Raw genomic sequence first — 19863 nt, 5'->3', positions numbered from 1 at the left:
TCAGCGATGCGTGCAAGTGAGTATATTATCACGTGCAGTGAAAATTGAACTTTTTAATTCAAAAATACCTTTTATTTGCGCTTGAGCTGGCTCGAGAATCAATTTAAATAAAGTTTACTTTCTCTAAGCGAGGTAAAATTGTTAGTTTCTTGCCGGGTTACCTTGCAATCTTGTCAGAATTCAAATTAATTTCAACGGCTTTTGTTTGATTGACGTTAACCAAAACGCAACTTTATCCGACTCTTTTGAATGCCTTTGTTTGCGTGTTATTGGTAACCGCTGTAACTACAGATTTAGCACAAATGAAAGCGTTAAGTTAAAGTTTACTTGAATCCTATGTCAATGCCAATGGTTCAGCTTTCTGTTACCAATTTTCATTTTGTTAAACCTGCTTTATTTAAACATGTTCCTTGTCCGCTTTTAGGGCGCAACACACACACAAGCACCCGTGAAAAGAAAAACAATCACTCCCATTGAATTAGAATCGCATATTGCGCATGTTGCACTTCGTTTAATTAACAAACTGGTTCAAAAGTTTAACACAACACTGGAAATCTCATCATTCTACCGAAATATTTCCTGTTGTCACGCAAATTCTCTAAATGGCGGATGAAGGGGGGGGGGGGGGATAATCTGATCAGTGAACTTTCGTTGACGCGCTATTAATAAATACTGCATTGCGAAGCTTTTTAGACTGCAACTTCTATTCTATTTTTTTTTTTTTTTTTTTTTTTGGGGTCGCAGAGTGGGTGTACAAGGAAAGGGCTACTGATAGGATTACATACAGCTCTTTCATTTCTTTTGTTTTGTCTTACGTGCCTAAAATTTACTCTCTTTTGCAGATATTCAATGGAGGCAAGTGATTTATTATCGCCTCAAATGGCGCTTAGTTCATCTACGACTGAATAGAACGGCGAGTAAGTTTCAAGTAAGTACCTATAAGTATAAGTATGTATCTATAACAGTTTTTGTTTTTCAGCCGTTTTCTTTCTTCTCTAATTTTCTCAAAGATACACCATGCATTTTGGGAACTACGTACGTTTGATACTTCAAAAATTAATCATTGGCTTATTATTGGTCATGACTTTACTGGACAGTTGGTGGCTCCTAAAAGAGCCGTTTTGTTTTGCGGTGGTAATTATAAGACTTCAGCTTAATGTTGTTTCTTCTCAGCTTTCTTGGGTAAAAGTACTGCCTGTATGTTGGGAAGGACACCACCCTGGGCGATGGTGACGCCGGCAAGCAGTTTGTTCAATTCTTCGTCATTTCGGACAGCCAGCTGCAGGTGTCGAGGAATGATTCTGCTTTTCTTGTTGTCCCGTGCAGCGTTCCCGGCCAACTCGAGAATTTCGGCACTCAGATATTCCAACACTGCTGCTAAGTAGACTGGAGCCCCTGCACCGACTCGTTCGGCGTAATTACCTTTACGGAGAAGGCGATGGATGCGACCAACAGGAAATTGAAGACCTGCTCGAGATGAGCGTGTCTTAGACTTGGTGCCTTGAGCTTTACCTTTACCGCGCCCTGTCATTTTGCCTTAAAAGTTTTCTGTCTTAGCCGGCGATCAAACTTGATTGAAGTGATCATTACTCACCACCCATCAACGCCGAATTTATTTCACTAGCCAGGAATTTGGCGGATCAAAACGCACCAATCAAACCTCCACTTTCACTTTCAAAAGATATGCAAAATAACTCTTCCCGCCTTTGTTGACTTTATCGGCGTCTCACTTTTAAGCAACAACCAATCAGGTGAGAAGGCCGCAATTTCGATCCGCATGTTAATTGATCCATTGAATTTGCTGGGATAAATAGAACTTGCGTAGACTTGAGTTATAGAAGCTGATTTTGAAAATCTAAGCGATTTATCCACAACTAAGCACTCATGGCACCAAAAGTACCTGCCGCAAAAAAGGGCGAGAAGAGAGCAGGCAAGGCTAAGTCGGGCGCGGTCGATGGCTCGGGCAAGAAGAAGAAGCGAGGAAAGAGAAAGGAAAGCTATGCGATCTACATCTACAAGGTCTTGAAACAGGTTCACCCTGACACTGGAATCTCCAGCAAAGCCATGGGTATTATGAACTCGTTCGTCAACGATATCTTCGAGCGCATCGCTACGGAATCTTCCCGCCTTGCCCACTACAACAAGAAGTCTACCATCAGTTCCCGCGAAATCCAAACCGCCATCAGGCTGCTTCTGCCCGGTGAACTAGCCAAACACGCCGTCAGTGAGGGCACTAAGGCCGTGACGAAGTATACCAGTAGCAAGTGAAACCTGTGAAATGCCAAAACAACAACAACAACGGCTCTTTTAGGAGCCACCAAATCTCATGAAAGCAATACCCAACACTGGTCACAATGTCGTGTTAGTATTAAATAAAACTGCTAGGTGAAGACACAAACAACAACACTTTTCAAAAGTTTCAGTTTAATACAACCAGATCATTATAAATTCGAAATAAAGTTCCAACAGACAAATTTTCTTCTCTGGTATGCGCTCAAAATGTAACTTTAAAGAGATTTTCGTAGAATGGACGCAAAAATAAACAAACAAAAAGCAAAGTGTGACTCTTAGAATTTCGCTACAAAGTTCCTATAAACAAAATTTCTCTTCTGTGATTTACATGAGTAACGAGTCATTCGCCCATGTACATGCAACCTCGTCCACAACAAACTTTCACGCGCTGAAAATGTGACTTTCAAGAGATTTTCGTAGAAGAGACACAAGAAAAAAAAAAAGCAAAGCGTGACTCTATAAAATCGATACTAAGTTCCCACAAACAAATTTTCTTCTCAGAATGATGTATTATTCAGTAATGACGCAGAAAAACTCGGAAAAAGAAATTCCGAGACTTTCCGGTTTCTAGTTCGGATACCCTACTAAGGCGTGATTAAACTAGCTGCTGTGATTTACATGGGAATTACATGGGATTTACAAACGCGAATTCTAATGTTTCAGTTCATTTTCGCTTGGTCATTGCTTTTATTTATTTGGTGGCTCCTAAAGGAGCCGTTTGTTTTGTTAAAGTGAGGCTGTTTTACTTCTTGCTAGCATTCTTGACCTTCTTTGACGCCGGTTTTCTAACGGTGGCTTTAGTTTCCTTCGTCTTCTTAACTAAGGGCTTCTTGACTTTACTGTTTTTGGAGGCTGTAGTGGTCTGCTTCGTGCTGGATTTCTTCTCTTTCTTCGCAGGTTTAGCAGTGGACTTTTCCTTCGCAGGAACTCTCTTAGTCGCTGGTTTTTTCACCTTCTTTACCGACTCAGCGGCGGGCTTTTTCTTTGCCGGGAGTGCTTTCTTCGCTGTTTTCTTGTCCTCGTTCTTGTTGACCTTGAAGGATCCCGTAGCTCCTACGCCTTTTGTGTGAACGAATTGACCGTTTGCCTCGCCTCGTTTAAGAGCTAATTTGATGTGTTGCCGTGCTGTCTCTCCCACTTTGAAGTTTTCCTTGATGTACTTTTCGATGGCTTGCAACGAGGAGCCATTTCGCTTCTTCTCGGCGACAATTGCGGCTTTCACCATTTCCGCAAATTTCGGGTGGTCGGCAGGCTTTTTAGCCCCTGTTTTGTTGATTTTCTCTTTGTCAGGCATTTTCTCAAGGTTTCGCTCTTTCAAGTTCAACGATCGCTCTCATGAAACGTCGTTCCATTGCCGTGAAAAGTTTTCATTTCATCGAGCGGACCGCAGAGGGATCAAGATTTAACTTTCAAACTCTATTCACGCTTTGTTCGGACGTCGTTTGTGCTTGTTTGCCAGGATCAACGCCATCTAATTTTTCTAGTTTTATTACACTTAGCATCTATTTCTTCGATGGTTTTGTGTATGTAGATAACAGAGACATTTAGAATCGCGTCTACTCTATGAGACGTGTACTGCAGCCCAATGCAATGCGAAAGGAAACGTTTGGAAACATCTTTACATAAGAATTAACTATGGTACCTTTTGTACTTAAGGAAGGAAGTCCTGACCTTTCTTTCAACTGTTATCAAGCCCGCAAAGAACATGCGAAAGCACGAAGGAAAGCAAAGCGTTGTCAAGGCTTCAGCTTTCTCTATCCAGTTATAGCTGCACTTAGACCGGCAGAGAAATTAGCTTCAATAGCCCATGAATTTAGGACGGTTCAATGCGAATTTTTGTTGCTGGCTTGCGCGCGTTTTGGTTTATTGACGTCATGAATGAGTGCTGATTGCGTCAAATTTGTATAACGAACTTTAGAACGCGCGCGCTAAATACGATGCTATATATAAACTGTGGCTAAATTATTTGGAGTAGGTTTACTAGATTCCTGGAATTTAGCGCAACAATATTTTATAACTGGTTAGCCCAAACACAACAACTAAACAAGAAAAAGACGACAAACACACACCTCCGTACGTTTTGAAGGCACGCGCACGCTGCAACAGGCGTCAAAAAAATGTTTCCAACCGAACATGGCGAGCTTTTTAAGTTGATTAACCTTTAAACCACGGATGGATTTTATTTTTTACAAAGTTTGGACCGAGTTACTATAACAAGGTTTACCTTAACTGCAAACGCTAGCGCGAGGATTACAGTTTTGAAAACAAACGAACAAACAAAACAAATCATAAAGAATTGATCACTGCTTTTATAACCATTGGTGGCTCTTAAAAGAGCCGTTTTGTTTTCTTGATACGAAGAAGTCGCTTAAGCACGCTCTCCGCGAATTCGACGAGCCAGCTGGATGTCTTTAGGCATGATGGTGACACGTTTGGCGTGGATGGCACACAGGTTGGTGTCCTCGAACAGGCCGACCAAGTAAGCTTCGCTAGCCTCTTGTAGCGCTAACACCGCCGAACTTTGGAACCGCAAGTCAGTCTTGAAATCCTGTGCGATTTCTCGAACAAGACGCTGGAATGGAAGCTTACGGATCAGTAATTCCGTTGATTTCTGATAACGTCGGATTTCTCGAAGAGCCACTGTACCGGGCCTGTAACGGTGAGGTTTCTTCACGCCGCCAGTAGCCGGGGCGCTTTTGCGAGCGGCTTTGGTGGCTAGCTGTTTGCGAGGAGCTTTTCCACCGGTTGACTTTCGAGCTGTTTGCTTGGTACGAGCCATGACTGCTAACAATGATCACAAAGACTAATTCGATCGCAAAATTTGTGTTTCTTGAAACGTTTTGATGAGCTCGATTTATTAGAAAAACCCTGTAATGTGATTGGATAGGATAATCGAAATATGATTGGTGGTCCTATTATCCATGTTAAAATATTCACGGCGGCGGCGCACAAACGCAGTTCGCAATTTACTTTCGCTAACGGAGAAAGAGATAAAATGCGTGTCTTCTCAGAGGTCAGGTTGCATGACATTAAATAACATCACTGATGGCAGCAGCTCACTATCTCGAACACTCGCTAAATCATTCGAATATCAACCAATATGTCAGGACGCGGTAAAGGAGGCAAAGGACTAGGCAAAGGTGGGGCTAAGCGTCACCGAAAAATTCTTCGAGATAACATCCAGGGAATCACCAAGCCAGCCATCCGTCGCATAGCTCGCCGTGGAGGTGTCAAGCGTATTTCTGGACTAATCTACGAGGAGACTCGTGGAGTTCTCAAAGTTTTCCTAGAGAACGTAATCCGCGATGCTGTGACTTACACCGAGCACGCCAAGCGTAAGACCGTCACCGCCATGGATGTTGTTTACGCTCTCAAACGCCAGGGACGTACTCTGTACGGGTTCGGGGGTTAAGCGTTGCTTGCGTGTTACCTACGAAAAAACAAAACGGCTCTTTTAGGAGCCAACAACTATCGCAAAAGTTGTGACCAATACTTGCATTTCACACTTATACATATGCCGCATTCACGCCAAGGCTTAAACACGTTTCGAAGCTGTTCAGTTAAACACAGTTTAAAAATGTTTCCTTCATAAATAAAAGTTGATTTCCAATCACTCCTATTGACTTACACCGAGCACGCCAAGCGTAAGACCGTCACCGCCATGGATGTTGTTTACGCTCTCAAACGCCAGGGACGTACTCTGTACGGGTTCGGGGGTTAAGCGTTGCTTGCGTGTTACCTACGAAAAAACAAAACGGCTCTTTTAGGAGCCAACAACTATCGCAAAAGTTGTGACCAATACTTGCATTTCACACTTATACATATGCCGCATTCACGCCAAGGCTTAAACACGTTTCGAAGCTGTTCAGTTAAACACAGTTTAAAAATGTTTCCTTCATAAATAAAAGTTGATTTCCAAGCAAGATTATCTAAAAGAATGGGCATTGTTTAGAGGAAGCAGTTTTTTTTTATGAAACATTTGAAATCGCTACACCTGATAATAAATCAGCGATGCGTGCAAGTGAGTATATTATCACGTGCAGTGAAAATTGAACTTTTTAATTCAAAAATACCTTTTATTTGCGCTTGAGCTGGCTCGAGAATCAATTTAAATAAAGTTTACTTTCTCTAAGCGAGGTAAAATTGTTAGTTTCTTGCCGGGTTACCTTGCAATCTTGTCAGAATTCAAATTAATTTCAACGGCTTTTGTTTGATTGACGTTAACCAAAACGCAACTTTATCCGACTCTTTTGAATGCCTTTGTTTGCGTGTTATTGGTAACCGCTGTAACTACAGATTTAGCACAAATGAAAGCGTTAAGTTAAAGTTTACTTGAATCCTATGTCAATGCCAATGGTTCAGCTTTCTGTTACCAATTTTCATTTTGTTAAACCTGCTTTATTTAAACATGTTCCTTGTCCGCTTTTAGGGCGCAACACACACACAAGCACCCGTGAAAAGAAAAACAATCACTCCCATTGAATTAGAATCGCATATTGCGCATGTTGCACTTCGTTTAATTAACAAACTGGTTCAAAAGTTTAACACAACACTGGAAATCTCATCATTCTACCGAAATATTTCCTGTTGTCACGCAAATTCTCTAAATGGCGGATGAAGGGGGGGGGGGGGGGGATAATCTGATCAGTGAACTTTCGTTGACGCGCTATTAATAAATACTGCATTGCGAAGCTTTTTAGACTGCAACTTCTATTCTATTTTTTTTTTTTTTTTTTTTTTTGGGGTCGCAGAGTGGGTGTACAAGGAAAGGGCTACTGATAGGATTACATACAGCTCTTTCATTTCTTTTGTTTTGTCTTACGTGCCTAAAATTTACTCTCTTTTGCAGATATTCAATGGAGGCAAGTGATTTATTATCGCCTCAAATGGCGCTTAGTTCATCTACGACTGAATAGAACGGCGAGTAAGTTTCAAGTAAGTACCTATAAGTATAAGTATGTATCTATAACAGTTTTTGTTTTTCAGCCGTTTTCTTTCTTCTCTAATTTTCTCAAAGATACACCATGCATTTTGGGAACTACGTACGTTTGATACTTCAAAAATTAATCATTGGCTTATTATTGGTCATGACTTTACTGGACAGTTGGTGGCTCCTAAAAGAGCCGTTTTGTTTTGCGGTGGTAATTATAAGACTTCAGCTTAATGTTGTTTCTTCTCAGCTTTCTTGGGTAAAAGTACTGCCTGTATGTTGGGAAGGACACCACCCTGGGCGATGGTGACGCCGGCAAGCAGTTTGTTCAATTCTTCGTCATTTCGGACAGCCAGCTGCAGGTGTCGAGGAATGATTCTGCTTTTCTTGTTGTCCCGTGCAGCGTTCCCGGCCAACTCGAGAATTTCGGCACTCAGATATTCCAACACTGCTGCTAAGTAGACTGGAGCCCCTGCACCGACTCGTTCGGCGTAATTACCTTTACGGAGAAGGCGATGGATGCGACCAACAGGAAATTGAAGACCTGCTCGAGATGAGCGTGTCTTAGACTTGGTGCCTTGAGCTTTACCTTTACCGCGCCCTGTCATTTTGCCTTAAAAGTTTTCTGTCTTAGCCGCGGCGATCAAACTTGATTGAAGTGATCATTACTCACCACCCATCAACGCCGAATTTATTTCACTAGCCAGGAATTTGGCGGATCAAAACGCACCAATCAAACCTCCACTTTCACTTTCAAAAGATATGCAAAATAACTCTTCCCGCCTTTGTTGACTTTATCGGCGTCTCACTTTTAAGCAACAACCAATCAGGTGAGAAGGCCGCAATTTCGATCCGCATGTTAATTGATCCATTGAATTTGCTGGGATAAATAGAACTTGCGTAGACTTGAGTTATAGAAGCTGATTTTGAAAATCTAAGCGATTTATCCACAACTAAGCACTCATGGCACCAAAAGTACCTGCCGCAAAAAAGGGCGAGAAGAGAGCAGGCAAGGCTAAGTCGGGCGCGGTCGATGGCTCGGGCAAGAAGAAGAAGCGAGGAAAGAGAAAGGAAAGCTATGCGATCTACATCTACAAGGTCTTGAAACAGGTTCACCCTGACACTGGAATCTCCAGCAAAGCCATGGGTATTATGAACTCGTTCGTCAACGATATCTTCGAGCGCATCGCTACGGAATCTTCCCGCCTTGCCCACTACAACAAGAAGTCTACCATCAGTTCCCGCGAAATCCAAACCGCCATCAGGCTGCTTCTGCCCGGTGAACTAGCCAAACACGCCGTCAGTGAGGGCACTAAGGCCGTGACGAAGTATACCAGTAGCAAGTGAAACCTGTGAAATGCCAAAACAACAACAACAACGGCTCTTTTAGGAGCCACCAAATCTCATGAAAGCAATACCCAACACTGGTCACAATGTCGTGTTAGTATTAAATAAAACTGCTAGGTGAAGACACAAACAACAACACTTTTCAAAAGTTTCAGTTTAATACAACCAGATCATTATAAATTCGAAATAAAGTTCCAACAGACAAATTTTCTTCTCTGGTATGCGCTCAAAATGTAACTTTAAAGAGATTTTCGTAGAATGGACGCAAAAATAAACAAACAAAAAGCAAAGTGTGACTCTTAGAATTTCGCTACAAAGTTCCTATAAACAAAATTTCTCTTCTGTGATTTACATGAGTAACGAGTCATTCGCCCATGTACATGCAACCTCGTCCACAACAAACTTTCACGCGCTGAAAATGTGACTTTCAAGAGATTTTCGTAGAAGAGACACAAGAAAAAAAAAAAAGCAAAGCGTGACTCTATAAAATCGATACTAAGTTCCCACAAACAAATTTTCTTCTCAGAATGATGTATTATTCAGTAATGACGCAGAAAAACTCGGAAAAAGAAATTCCGAGACTTTCCGGTTTCTAGTTCGGATACCCTACTAAGGCGTGATTAAACTAGCTGCTGTGATTTACATGGGAATTACATGGGATTTACAAACGCGAATTCTAATGTTTCAGTTCATTTTCGCTTGGTCATTGCTTTTATTTATTTGGTGGCTCCTAAAGGAGCCGTTTGTTTTGTTAAAGTGAGGCTGTTTTACTTCTTGCTAGCATTCTTGACCTTCTTTGACGCCGGTTTTCTAACGGTGGCTTTAGTTTCCTTCGTCTTCTTAACTAAGGGCTTCTTGACTTTACTGTTTTTGGAGGCTGTAGTGGTCTGCTTCGTGCTGGATTTCTTCTCTTTCTTCGCAGGTTTAGCAGTGGACTTTTCCTTCGCAGGAACTCTCTTAGTCGCTGGTTTTTTCACCTTCTTTACCGACTCAGCGGCGGGCTTTTTCTTTGCCGGGAGTGCTTTCTTCGCTGTTTTCTTGTCCTCGTTCTTGTTGACCTTGAAGGATCCCGTAGCTCCTACGCCTTTTGTGTGAACGAATTGACCGTTTGCCTCGCCTCGTTTAAGAGCTAATTTGATGTGTTGCCGTGCTGTCTCTCCCACTTTGAAGTTTTCCTTGATGTACTTTTCGATGGCTTGCAACGAGGAGCCATTTCGCTTCTTCTCGGCGACAATTGCGGCTTTCACCATTTCCGCAAATTTCGGGTGGTCGGCAGGCTTTTTAGCCCCTGTTTTGTTGATTTTCTCTTTGTCAGGCATTTTCTCAAGGTTTCGCTCTTTCAAGTTCAACGATCGCTCTCATGAAACGTCGTTCCATTGCCGTGAAAAGTTTTCATTTCATCGAGCGGACCGCAGAGGGATCAAGATTTAACTTTCAAACTCTATTCACGCTTTGTTCGGACGTCGTTTGTGCTTGTTTGCCAGGATCAACGCCATCTAATTTTTCTAGTTTTATTACACTTAGCATCTATTTCTTCGATGGTTTTGTGTATGTAGATAACAGAGACATTTAGAATCGCGTCTACTCTATGAGACGTGTACTGCAGCCCAATGCAATGCGAAAGGAAACGTTTGGAAACATCTTTACATAAGAATTAACTATGGTACCTTTTGTACTTAAGGAAGGAAGTCCTAACCTTTCTTTCAACTGTTATCAAGCCCGCAAAGAACATGCGAAAGCACGAAGGAAAGCAAAGCGTTGTCAAGGCTTCAGCTTTCTCTATCCAGTTATAGCTGCACTTAGACCGGCAGAGAAATTAGCTTCAATAGCCCATGAATTTAGGACGGTTCAATGCGAATTTTTGTTGCTGGCTTGCGCGCGTTTTGGTTTATTGACGTCATGAATGAGTGCTGATTGCGTCAAATTTGTATAACGAACTTTAGAACGCGCGCGCTAAATACGATGCTATATATAAACTGTGGCTAAATTATTTGGAGTAGGTTTACTAGATTCCTGGAATTTAGCGCAACAATATTTTATAACTGGTTAGCCCAAACACAACAACTAAACAAGAAAAAGACGACAAACACACACCTCCGTACGTTTTGAAGGCACGCGCACGCTGCAACAGGCGTCAAAAAAATGTTTCCAACCGAACATGGCGAGCTTTTTAAGTTGATTAACCTTTAAACCACGGATGGATTTTATTTTTTACAAAGTTTGGACCGAGTTACTATAACAAGGTTTACCTTAACTGCAAACGCTAGCGCGAGGATTACAGTTTTGAAAACAAACGAACAAACAAAACAAATCATAAAGAATTGATCACTGCTTTTATAACCATTGGTGGCTCTTAAAAGAGCCGTTTTGTTTTCTTGATACGAAGAAGTCGCTTAAGCACGCTCTCCGCGAATTCGACGAGCCAGCTGGATGTCTTTAGGCATGATGGTGACACGTTTGGCGTGGATGGCACACAGGTTGGTGTCCTCGAACAGGCCGACCAAGTAAGCTTCGCTAGCCTCTTGTAGCGCTAACACCGCCGAACTTTGGAACCGCAAGTCAGTCTTGAAATCCTGTGCGATTTCTCGAACAAGACGCTGGAATGGAAGCTTACGGATCAGTAATTCCGTTGATTTCTGATAACGTCGGATTTCTCGAAGAGCCACTGTACCGGGCCTGTAACGGTGAGGTTTCTTCACGCCGCCAGTAGCCGGGGCGCTTTTGCGAGCGGCTTTGGTGGCTAGCTGTTTGCGAGGAGCTTTTCCACCGGTTGACTTTCGAGCTGTTTGCTTGGTACGAGCCATGACTGCTAACAATGATCACAAAGACTAATTCGATCGCAAAATTTGTGTTTCTTGAAACGTTTTGATGAGCTCGATTTATTAGAAAAACCCTGTAATGTGATTGGATAGGATAATCGAAATATGATTGGTGGTCCTATTATCCATGTTAAAATATTCACGGCGGCGGCGCACAAACGCAGTTCGCAATTTACTTTCGCTAACGGAGAAAGAGATAAAATGCGTGTCTTCTCAGAGGTCAGGTTGCATGACATTAAATAACATCACTGATGGCAGCAGCTCACTATCTCGAACACTCGCTAAATCATTCGAATATCAACCAATATGTCAGGACGCGGTAAAGGAGGCAAAGGACTAGGCAAAGGTGGGGCTAAGCGTCACCGAAAAATTCTTCGAGATAACATCCAGGGAATCACCAAGCCAGCCATCCGTCGCATAGCTCGCCGTGGAGGTGTCAAGCGTATTTCTGGACTAATCTACGAGGAGACTCGTGGAGTTCTCAAAGTTTTCCTAGAGAACGTAATCCGCGATGCTGTGACTTACACCGAGCACGCCAAGCGTAAGACCGTCACCGCCATGGATGTTGTTTACGCTCTCAAACGCCAGGGACGTACTCTGTACGGGTTCGGGGGTTAAGCGTTGCTTGCGTGTTACCTACGAAAAAACAAAACGGCTCTTTTAGGAGCCAACAACTATCGCAAAAGTTGTGACCAATACTTGCATTTCACACTTATACATATGCCGCATTCACGCCAAGGCTTAAACACGTTTCGAAGCTGTTCAGTTAAACACAGTTTAAAAATGTTTCCTTCATAAATAAAAGTTGATTTCCAAGCAAGATTATCTAAAAGAATGGGCATTGTTTAGAGGAAGCAGTTTTTTTTTATGAAACATTTGAAATCGCTACACCTGATAATAAATCAGCGATGCGTGCAAGTGAGTATATTATCACGTGCAGTGAAAATTGAACTTTTTAATTCAAAAATACCTTTTATTTGCGCTTGAGCTGGCTCGAGAATCAATTTAAATAAAGTTTACTTTCTCTAAGCGAGGTAAAATTGTTAGTTTCTTGCCGGGTTACCTTGCAATCTTGTCAGAATTCAAATTAATTTCAACGGCTTTTGTTTGATTGACGTTAACCAAAACGCAACTTTATCCGACTCTTTTGAATGCCTTTGTTTGCGTGTTATTGGTAACCGCTGTAACTACAGATTTAGCACAAATGAAAGCGTTAAGTTAAAGTTTACTTGAATCCTATGTCAATGCCAATGGTTCAGCTTTCTGTTACCAATTTTCATTTTGTTAAACCTGCTTTATTTAAACATGTTCCTTGTCCGCTTTTAGGGCGCAACACACACACAAGCACCCGTGAAAAGAAAAACAATCACTCCCATTGAATTAGAATCGCATATTGCGCATGTTGCACTTCGTTTAATTAACAAACTGGTTCAAAAGTTTAACACAACACTGGAAATCTCATCATTCTACCGAAATATTTCCTGTTGTCACGCAAATTCTCTAAATGGCGGATGAAGGGGGGGGGGGGGGGGGGATAATCTGATCAGTGAACTTTCGTTGACGCGCTATTAATAAATACTGCATTGCGAAGCTTTTTAGACTGCAACTTCTATTCTATTTTTTTTTTTTTTTTTTTTTTTTGGGGTCGCAGAGTGGGTGTACAAGGAAAGGGCTACTGATAGGATTACATACAGCTCTTTCATTTCTTTTGTTTTGTCTTACGTGCCTAAAATTTACTCTCTTTTGCAGATATTCAATGGAGGCAAGTGATTTATTATCGCCTCAAATGGCGCTTAGTTCATCTACGACTGAATAGAACGGCGAGTAAGTTTCAAGTAAGTACCTATAAGTATAAGTATGTATCTATAACAGTTTTTGTTTTTCAGCCGTTTTCTTTCTTCTCTAATTTTCTCAAAGATACACCATGCATTTTGGGAACTACGTACGTTTGATACTTCAAAAATTAATCATTGGCTTATTATTGGTCATGACTTTACTGGACAGTTGGTGGCTCCTAAAAGAGCCGTTTTGTTTTGCGGTGGTAATTATAAGACTTCAGCTTAATGTTGTTTCTTCTCAGCTTTCTTGGGTAAAAGTACTGCCTGTATGTTGGGAAGGACACCACCCTGGGCGATGGTGACGCCGGCAAGCAGTTTGTTCAATTCTTCGTCATTTCGGACAGCCAGCTGCAGGTGTCGAGGAATGATTCTGCTTTTCTTGTTGTCCCGTGCAGCGTTCCCGGCCAACTCGAGAATTTCGGCACTCAGATATTCCAACACTGCTGCTAAGTAGACTGGAGCCCCTGCACCGACTCGTTCGGCGTAATTACCTTTACGGAGAAGGCGATGGATGCGACCAACAGGAAATTGAAGACCTGCTCGAGATGAGCGTGTCTTAGACTTGGTGCCTTGAGCTTTACCTTTACCGCGCCCTGTCATTTTGCCTTAAAAGTTTTCTGTCTTAGCCGGCGATCAAACTTGATTGAAGTGATCATTACTCACCACCCATCAACGCCGAATTTATTTCACTAGCCAGGAATTTGGCGGATCAAAACGCACCAATCAAACCTCCACTTTCACTTTCAAAAGATATGCAAAATAACTCTTCCCGCCTTTGTTGACTTTATCGGCGTCTCACTTTTAAGCAACAACCAATCAGGTGAGAAGGCCGCAATTTCGATCCGCATGTTAATTGATCCATTGAATTTGCTGGGATAAATAGAACTTGCGTAGACTTGAGTTATAGAAGCTGATTTTGAAAATCTAAGCGATTTATCCACAACTAAGCACTCATGGCACCAAAAGTACCTGCCGCAAAAAAGGGCGAGAAGAGAGCAGGCAAGGCTAAGTCGGGCGCGGTCGATGGCTCGGGCAAGAAGAAGAAGCGAGGAAAGAGAAAGGAAAGCTATGCGATCTACATCTACAAGGTCTTGAAACAGGTTCACCCTGACACTGGAATCTCCAGCAAAGCCATGGGTATTATGAACTCGTTCGTCAACGATATCTTCGAGCGCATCGCTACGGAATCTTCCCGCCTTGTCCACTACAACAAGAAGTCTACCATCAGTTCCCGCGAAATCCAAACCGCCATCAGGCTGCTTCTGCCCGGTGAACTAGCCAAACACGCCGTCAGTGAGGGCACTAAGGCCGTGACGAAGTATACCAGTAGCAAGTGAAACCTGTGAAATGCCAAAACAACAACAACAACGGCTCTTTTAGGAGCCACCAAATCTCATGAAAGCAATACCCAACACTGGTCACAATGTCGTGTTAGTATTAAATAAAACTGCTAGGTGAAGACACAAACAACAACACTTTTCAAAAGTTTCAGTTTAATACAACCAGATCATTATAAATTCGAAATAAAGTTCCAACAGACAAATTTTCTTCTCTGGTATGCGCTCAAAATGTAACTTTAAAGAGATTTTCGTAGAATGGACGCAAAAATAAACAAACAAAAAGCAAAGTGTGACTCTTAGAATTTCGCTACAAAGTTCCTATAAACAAAATTTCTCTTCTGTGATTTACATGAGTAACGAGTCATTCGCCCATGTACATGCAACCTCGTCCACAACAAACTTTCACGCGCTGAAAATGTGACTTTCAAGAGATTTTCGTAGAAGAGACACAAGAAAAAAAAAAAGCAAAGCGTGACTCTATAAAATCGATACTAAGTTCCCACAAACAAATTTTCTTCTCAGAATGATGTATTATTCAGTAATGACGCAGAAAAACTCGGAAAAAGAAATTCCGAGACTTTCCGGTTTCTAGTTCGGATACCCTACTAAGGCGTGATTAAACTAGCTGCTGTGATTTACATGGGAATTACATGGGATTTACAAACGCGAATTCTAATGTTTCAGTTCATTTTCGCTTGGTCATTGCTTTTATTTATTTGGTGGCTCCTAAAGGAGCCGTTTGTTTTGTTAAAGTGAGGCTGTTTTACTTCTTGCTAGCATTCTTGACCTTCTTTGACGCCGGTTTTCTAACGGTGGCTTTAGTTTCCTTCGTCTTCTTAACTAAGGGCTTCTTGACTTTACTGTTTTTGGAGGCTGTAGTGGTCTGCTTCGTGCTGGATTTCTTCTCTTTCTTCGCAGGTTTAGCAGTGGACTTTTCCTTCGCAGGAACTCTCTTAGTCGCTGGTTTTTTCACCTTCTTTACCGACTCAGCGGCGGGCTTTTTCTTTGCCGGGAGTGCTTTCTTCGCTGTTTTCTTGTCCTCGTTCTTGTTGACCTTGAAGGATCCCGTAGCTCCTACGCCTTTTGTGTGAACGAATTGACCGTTTGCCTCGCCTCGTTTAAGAGCTAATTTGATGTGTTGCCGTGCTGTCTCTCCCACTTTGAAGTTTTCCTTGATGTACTTTTCGATGGCTTGCAACGAGGAGCCATTTCGCTTCTTCTCGGCGACAATTGCGGCTTTCACCATTTCCGCAAATTTCGGGTGGTCGGCAGGCTTTTTAGCCCCTGTTTTGTTGATTTTCTCTTTGTCAGGCATTTTCTCAAGGTTTCGCTCTTTCAAGTTCAACGATCGCTCTCATGAAACGTCGTTCCATTGCCGTGAAAAGTTTTCATTTCATCGAGCGGACCGCAGAGGGATCAAGATTTAACTTTCAAACTCTATTCACGCTTTGTTCGGACGTCGTTTGTGCTTGTTTGCCAGGATCAACGCCATCTAATTTTTCTAGTTTTATTACACTTAGCATCTATTTCTTCGATGGTTTTGTGTATGTAGATAACAGAGACATTTAGAATCGCGTCTACTCTATGAGACGTGTACTGCAGCCCAATGCAATGCGAAAGGAAACGTTTGGAAACATCTTTACATAAGAATTAACTATGGTACCTTTTGTACTTAAGGAAGGAAGTCCTGACCTTTCTTTCAACTGTTATCAAGCCCGCAAAGAACATGCGAAAGCACGAAGGAAAGCAAAGCGTTGTCAAGGCTTCAGCTTTCTCTATCCAGTTATAGCTGCACTTAGACCGGCAGAGAAATTAGCTTCAATAGCCCATGAATTTAGGACGGTTCAATGCGAATTTTTGTTGCTGGCTTGCGCGCGTTTTGGTTTATTGACGTCATGAATGAGTGCTGATTGCGTCAAATTTGTATAACGAACTTTAGAACGCGCGCGCTAAATACGATGCTATATATAAACTGTGGCTAAATTATTTGGAGTAGGTTTACTAGATTCCTGGAATTTAGCGCAACAATATTTTATAACTGGTTAGCCCAAACACAACAACTAAACAAGAAAAAGACGACAAACACACACCTCCGTACGTTTTGAAGGCACGCGCACGCTGCAACAGGCGTCAAAAAAATGTTTCCAACCGAACATGGCGAGCTTTTTAAGTTGATTAACCTTTAAACCACGGATGGATTTTATTTTTTACAAAGTTTGGACCGAGTTACTATAACAAGGTTTACCTTAACTGCAAACGCTAGCGCGAGGATTACAGTTTTGAAAACAAACGAACAAACAAAACAAATCATAAAGAATTGATCACTGCTTTTATAACCATTGGTGGCTCTTAAAAGAGCCGTTTTGTTTTCTTGATACGAAGAAGTCGCTTAAGCACGCTCTCCGCGAATTCGACGAGCCAGCTGGATGTCTGTAGGCATGATGGTGACACGTTTGGCGTGGATGGCACACAGGTTGGTGTCCTCGAACAGGCCGACCAAGTAAGCTTCGCTAGCCTCTTGTAGCGCTAACACCGCCGAACTTTGGAACCGCAAGTCAGTCTTGAAATCCTGTGCGATTTCTCGAACAAGACGCTGGAATGGAAGCTTACGGATCAGTAATTCCGTTGATTTCTGATAACGTCGGATTTCTCGAAGAGCCACTGTACCGGGCCTGTAACGGTGAGGTTTCTTCACGCCGCCAGTAGCCGGGGCGCTTTTGCGAGCGGCTTTGGTGGCTAGCTGTTTGCGAGGAGCTTTTCCACCGGTTGACTTTCGAGCTGTTTGCTTGGTACGAGCCATGACTGCTAACAATGATCACAAAGACTAATTCGATCGCAAAATTTGTGTTTCTTGAAACGTTTTGATGAGCTCGATTTATTAGAAAAACCCTGTAATGTGATTGGATAGGATAATCGAAATATGATTGGTGGTCCTATTATCCATGTTAAAATATTCACGGCGGCGGCGCACAAACGCAGTTCGCAATTTACTTTCGCTAACGGAGAAAGAGATAAAATGCGTGTCTTCTCAGAGGTCAGGTTGCATGACATTAAATAACATCACTGATGGCAGCAGCTCACTATCTCGAACACTCGCTAAATCATTCGAATATCAACCAATATGTCAGGACGCGGTAAAGGAGGCAAAGGACTAGGCAAAGGTGGGGCTAAGCGTCACCGAAAAATTCTTCGAGATAACATCCAGGGAATCACCAAGCCAGCCATCCGTCGCATAGCTCGCCGTGGAGGTGTCAAGCGTATTTCTGGACTAATCTACGAGGAGACTCGTGGAGTTCTCAAAGTTTTCCTAGAGAACGTAATCCGCGATGCTGTGACTTACACCGAGCACGCCAAGCGTAAGACCGTCACCGCCATGGATGTTGTTTACGCTCTCAAACGCCAGGGACGTACTCTGTACGGGTTCGGGGGTTAAGCGTTGCTTGCGTGTTACCTACGAAAAAACAAAACGGCTCTTTTAGGAGCCAACAACTATCGCAAAAGTTGTGACCAATACTTGCATTTCACACTTATACATATGCCGCATTCACGCCAAGGCTTAAACACGTTTCGAAGCTGTTCAGTTAAACACAGTTTAAAAATGTTTCCTTCATAAATAAAAGTTGATTTCCAAGCAAGATTATCTAAAAGAATGGGCATTGTTTAGAGGAAGCAGTTTTTTTTTATGAAACATTTGAAATCGCTACACCTGATAATAAATCAGCGATGCGTGCAAGTGAGTATATTATCACGTGCAGTGAAAATTGAACTTTTTAATTCAAAAATACCTTTTATTTGCGCTTGAGCTGGCTCGAGAATCAATTTAAATAAAGTTTACTTTCTCTAAGCGAGGTAAAATTGTTAGTTTCTTGCTGGGTTACCTTGCAATCTTGTCAGAATTCAAATTAATTTCAACGGCTTTTGTTTGATTGACGTTAACCAAAACGCAACTTTATCCGACTCTTTTGAATGCCTTTGTTTGCGTGTTATTGGTAACCGCTGTAACTACAGATTTAGCACAAATGAAAGCGTTAAGTTAAAGTTTACTTGAATCCTATGTCAATGCCAATGGTTCAGCTTTCTGTTACCAATTTTCATTTTGTTAAACCTGCTTTATTTAAACATGTTCCTTGTCCGCTTTTAGGGCGCAACACACACACAAGCACCCGTGAAAAGAAAAACAATCACTCCCATTGAATTAGAATCGCATATTGCGCATGTTGCACTTCGTTTAATTAACAAACTGGTTCAAAAGTTTAACACAACACTGGAAATCTCATCATTCTACCGAAATATTTCCTGTTGTCACGCAAATTCTCTAAATGGCGGATGAAGGGGGGGGGGGGGGGGGATAATCTGATCAGTGAACTTTCGTTGACGCGCTATTAATAAATACTGCATTGCGAAGCTTTTTAGACTGCAACTTCTATTCTATTTTTTTTTTTTTTTTTTTTTTTGGGGTCGCAGAGTGGGTGTACAAGGAAAGGGCTACTGATAGGATTACATACAGCTCTTTCATTTCTTTTGTTTTGTCTTACGTGCCTAAAATTTACTCTCTTTTGCAGATATTCAATGGAGGCAAGTGATTTATTATCGCCTCAAATGGCGCTTAGTTCATCTACGACTGAATAGAACGGCGAGTAAGTTTCAAGTAAGTACCTATAAGTATAAGTATGTATCTATAACAGTTTTTGTTTTTCAGCCGTTTTCTTTCTTCTCTAATTTTCTCAAAGATACACCATGCATTTTGGGAACTACGTACGTTTGATACTTCAAAAATTAATCATTGGCTTATTATTGGTCATGACTTTACTGGACAGTTGGTGGCTCCTAAAAGAGCCGTTTTGTTTTGCGGTGGTAATTATAAGACTTCAGCTTAATGTTGTTTCTTCTCAGCTTTCTTGGGTAAAAGTACTGCCTGTATGTTGGGAAGGACACCACCCTGGGCGATGGTGACGCCGGCAAGCAGTTTGTTCAATTCTTCGTCATTTCGGACAGCCAGCTGCAGGTGTCGAGGAATGATTCTGCTTTTCTTGTTGTCCCGTGCAGCGTTCCCGGCCAACTCGAGAATTTCGGCACTCAGATATTCCAACACTGCTGCTAAGTAGACTGGAGCCCCTGCACCGACTCGTTCGGCGTAATTACCTTTACGGAGAAGGCGATGGATGCGACCAACAGGAAATTGAAGACCTGCTCGAGATGAGCGTGTCTTAGACTTGGTGCCTTGAGCTTTACCTTTACCGCGCCCTGTCATTTTGCCTTAAAAGTTTTCTGTCTTAGCCGGCGATCAAACTTGATTG

The 19863-nt window shown here is 42.1% G+C and overlaps 13 protein-coding genes and 3 pseudogenes across 13 annotated transcripts; 6 read left to right on the top strand and 10 right to left on the bottom strand.

The window, feature by feature from the left end:
* Positions 1-1090: 1090 nt before the first annotated feature.
* Positions 1091-1531, bottom strand: LOC146461280 (histone H2A). Its single transcript, XM_085087140.1, has one exon. It carries the CDS (start codon positions 1529-1531, stop codon positions 1154-1156), a length of 378 nt encoding a protein of 125 aa, XP_084943266.1. The 3' UTR covers positions 1091-1153.
* Positions 1532-1872: 341 nt separating this feature from the next.
* LOC146461279 (histone H2B.1 pseudogene) lies at positions 1873-2811 on the top strand (annotated as a pseudogene).
* A 79-nt stretch (positions 2812-2890) lies between these two features.
* LOC146461278 (histone H1.0-B-like) lies at positions 2891-3982 on the bottom strand. The gene has a single exon (XM_085087092.1). It carries the CDS (start codon positions 3584-3586, stop codon positions 3035-3037), a length of 552 nt encoding a protein of 183 aa, XP_084943218.1. The 5' UTR covers positions 3587-3982; the 3' UTR covers positions 2891-3034.
* A 199-nt stretch (positions 3983-4181) lies between these two features.
* Positions 4182-5150, bottom strand: LOC146461277 (histone H3-like). Its single transcript, XM_085087093.1, has one exon. It carries the CDS (start codon positions 5069-5071, stop codon positions 4661-4663), a length of 411 nt encoding a protein of 136 aa, XP_084943219.1. The 5' UTR covers positions 5072-5150; the 3' UTR covers positions 4182-4660.
* A 242-nt stretch (positions 5151-5392) lies between these two features.
* Positions 5393-5704, top strand: LOC146461276 (histone H4-like). The gene has a single exon (XM_085087179.1). The coding sequence runs from the start codon at positions 5393-5395 to the stop codon at positions 5702-5704; it is 312 nt and encodes a 103-aa protein (XP_084943305.1).
* A 1685-nt stretch (positions 5705-7389) lies between these two features.
* On the bottom strand, positions 7390-7836 carry LOC146461275 (histone H2A). Its single transcript, XM_085087133.1, has one exon. The coding sequence runs from the start codon at positions 7828-7830 to the stop codon at positions 7453-7455; it is 378 nt and encodes a 125-aa protein (XP_084943259.1). The 5' UTR covers positions 7831-7836; the 3' UTR covers positions 7390-7452.
* Positions 7837-7865: 29 nt separating this feature from the next.
* Positions 7866-9154, top strand: LOC146461274 (histone H2B.1 pseudogene; annotated as a pseudogene).
* A 38-nt stretch (positions 9155-9192) lies between these two features.
* On the bottom strand, positions 9193-10255 carry LOC146461273 (histone H1.0-B-like). Its single transcript, XM_085087130.1, has one exon. It carries the CDS (start codon positions 9886-9888, stop codon positions 9337-9339), a length of 552 nt encoding a protein of 183 aa, XP_084943256.1. The 5' UTR covers positions 9889-10255; the 3' UTR covers positions 9193-9336.
* A 33-nt stretch (positions 10256-10288) lies between these two features.
* LOC146461272 (histone H3-like) lies at positions 10289-11452 on the bottom strand. The gene has a single exon (XM_085087150.1). It carries the CDS (start codon positions 11371-11373, stop codon positions 10963-10965), a length of 411 nt encoding a protein of 136 aa, XP_084943276.1. The 5' UTR covers positions 11374-11452; the 3' UTR covers positions 10289-10962.
* Positions 11453-11694: 242 nt separating this feature from the next.
* Positions 11695-12006, top strand: LOC146461271 (histone H4-like). The gene has a single exon (XM_085087178.1). The coding sequence runs from the start codon at positions 11695-11697 to the stop codon at positions 12004-12006; it is 312 nt and encodes a 103-aa protein (XP_084943304.1).
* Positions 12007-13385: 1379 nt separating this feature from the next.
* Positions 13386-13826, bottom strand: LOC146461270 (histone H2A). Its single transcript, XM_085087149.1, has one exon. It carries the CDS (start codon positions 13824-13826, stop codon positions 13449-13451), a length of 378 nt encoding a protein of 125 aa, XP_084943275.1. The 3' UTR covers positions 13386-13448.
* A 341-nt stretch (positions 13827-14167) lies between these two features.
* On the top strand, positions 14168-14768 carry LOC146461269 (histone H2B.1 pseudogene; annotated as a pseudogene).
* Positions 14769-15185: 417 nt separating this feature from the next.
* Positions 15186-16277, bottom strand: LOC146461268 (histone H1.0-B-like). The gene has a single exon (XM_085087099.1). The coding sequence runs from the start codon at positions 15879-15881 to the stop codon at positions 15330-15332; it is 552 nt and encodes a 183-aa protein (XP_084943225.1). The 5' UTR covers positions 15882-16277; the 3' UTR covers positions 15186-15329.
* Positions 16278-16476: 199 nt separating this feature from the next.
* On the bottom strand, positions 16477-17445 carry LOC146461267 (histone H3-like). The gene has a single exon (XM_085087100.1). It carries the CDS (start codon positions 17364-17366, stop codon positions 16956-16958), a length of 411 nt encoding a protein of 136 aa, XP_084943226.1. The 5' UTR covers positions 17367-17445; the 3' UTR covers positions 16477-16955.
* A 16-nt stretch (positions 17446-17461) lies between these two features.
* Positions 17462-18085, top strand: LOC146461266 (histone H4-like). Its single transcript, XM_085087101.1, has one exon. It carries the CDS (start codon positions 17688-17690, stop codon positions 17997-17999), a length of 312 nt encoding a protein of 103 aa, XP_084943227.1. The 5' UTR covers positions 17462-17687; the 3' UTR covers positions 18000-18085.
* A 1291-nt stretch (positions 18086-19376) lies between these two features.
* LOC146461265 (histone H2A) lies at positions 19377-19817 on the bottom strand. Its single transcript, XM_085087107.1, has one exon. It carries the CDS (start codon positions 19815-19817, stop codon positions 19440-19442), a length of 378 nt encoding a protein of 125 aa, XP_084943233.1. The 3' UTR covers positions 19377-19439.
* Between the last annotated feature and the right edge of the window lie 46 nt (positions 19818-19863).

The sequence above is a fragment of the Pavona decussata genome, unplaced genomic scaffold (assembly GCF_977016875.1).
Source record: "Pavona decussata unplaced genomic scaffold, jaPavDecu1.1 SCAFFOLD_201, whole genome shotgun sequence".
In the NCBI taxonomy this organism is placed as follows: Eukaryota; Metazoa; Cnidaria; class Anthozoa; order Scleractinia; family Agariciidae; genus Pavona; species Pavona decussata.
Note: the sequence above shows the minus strand (reverse complement) of the source record. Positions and strands in the feature narration are given on the sequence as shown.

Bases quoted from the DNA above. Each gene is read 5' to 3' on its own strand.
- LOC146461280 (XM_085087140.1), bottom strand. From the start codon at position 1,531: ATGACAGGGCGCGGTAAAGGTAAAGCTCAAGGCACCAAGTCTAAGACA.
- LOC146461266 (XM_085087101.1), top strand. From the start codon at position 17,688: ATGTCAGGACGCGGTAAAGGAGGCAAAGGACTAGGCAAAGGTGGGGCT.
- LOC146461270 (XM_085087149.1), bottom strand. From the start codon at position 13,826: ATGACAGGGCGCGGTAAAGGTAAAGCTCAAGGCACCAAGTCTAAGACA.
- LOC146461275 (XM_085087133.1), bottom strand. From the start codon at position 7,830: ATGACAGGGCGCGGTAAAGGTAAAGCTCAAGGCACCAAGTCTAAGACA.
- LOC146461276 (XM_085087179.1), top strand. From the start codon at position 5,393: ATGTCAGGACGCGGTAAAGGAGGCAAAGGACTAGGCAAAGGTGGGGCT.
- LOC146461272 (XM_085087150.1), bottom strand. From the start codon at position 11,373: ATGGCTCGTACCAAGCAAACAGCTCGAAAGTCAACCGGTGGAAAAGCT.
- LOC146461265 (XM_085087107.1), bottom strand. From the start codon at position 19,817: ATGACAGGGCGCGGTAAAGGTAAAGCTCAAGGCACCAAGTCTAAGACA.
- LOC146461278 (XM_085087092.1), bottom strand. From the start codon at position 3,586: ATGCCTGACAAAGAGAAAATCAACAAAACAGGGGCTAAAAAGCCTGCC.
- LOC146461268 (XM_085087099.1), bottom strand. From the start codon at position 15,881: ATGCCTGACAAAGAGAAAATCAACAAAACAGGGGCTAAAAAGCCTGCC.
- LOC146461273 (XM_085087130.1), bottom strand. From the start codon at position 9,888: ATGCCTGACAAAGAGAAAATCAACAAAACAGGGGCTAAAAAGCCTGCC.
- LOC146461277 (XM_085087093.1), bottom strand. From the start codon at position 5,071: ATGGCTCGTACCAAGCAAACAGCTCGAAAGTCAACCGGTGGAAAAGCT.
- LOC146461267 (XM_085087100.1), bottom strand. From the start codon at position 17,366: ATGGCTCGTACCAAGCAAACAGCTCGAAAGTCAACCGGTGGAAAAGCT.
- LOC146461271 (XM_085087178.1), top strand. From the start codon at position 11,695: ATGTCAGGACGCGGTAAAGGAGGCAAAGGACTAGGCAAAGGTGGGGCT.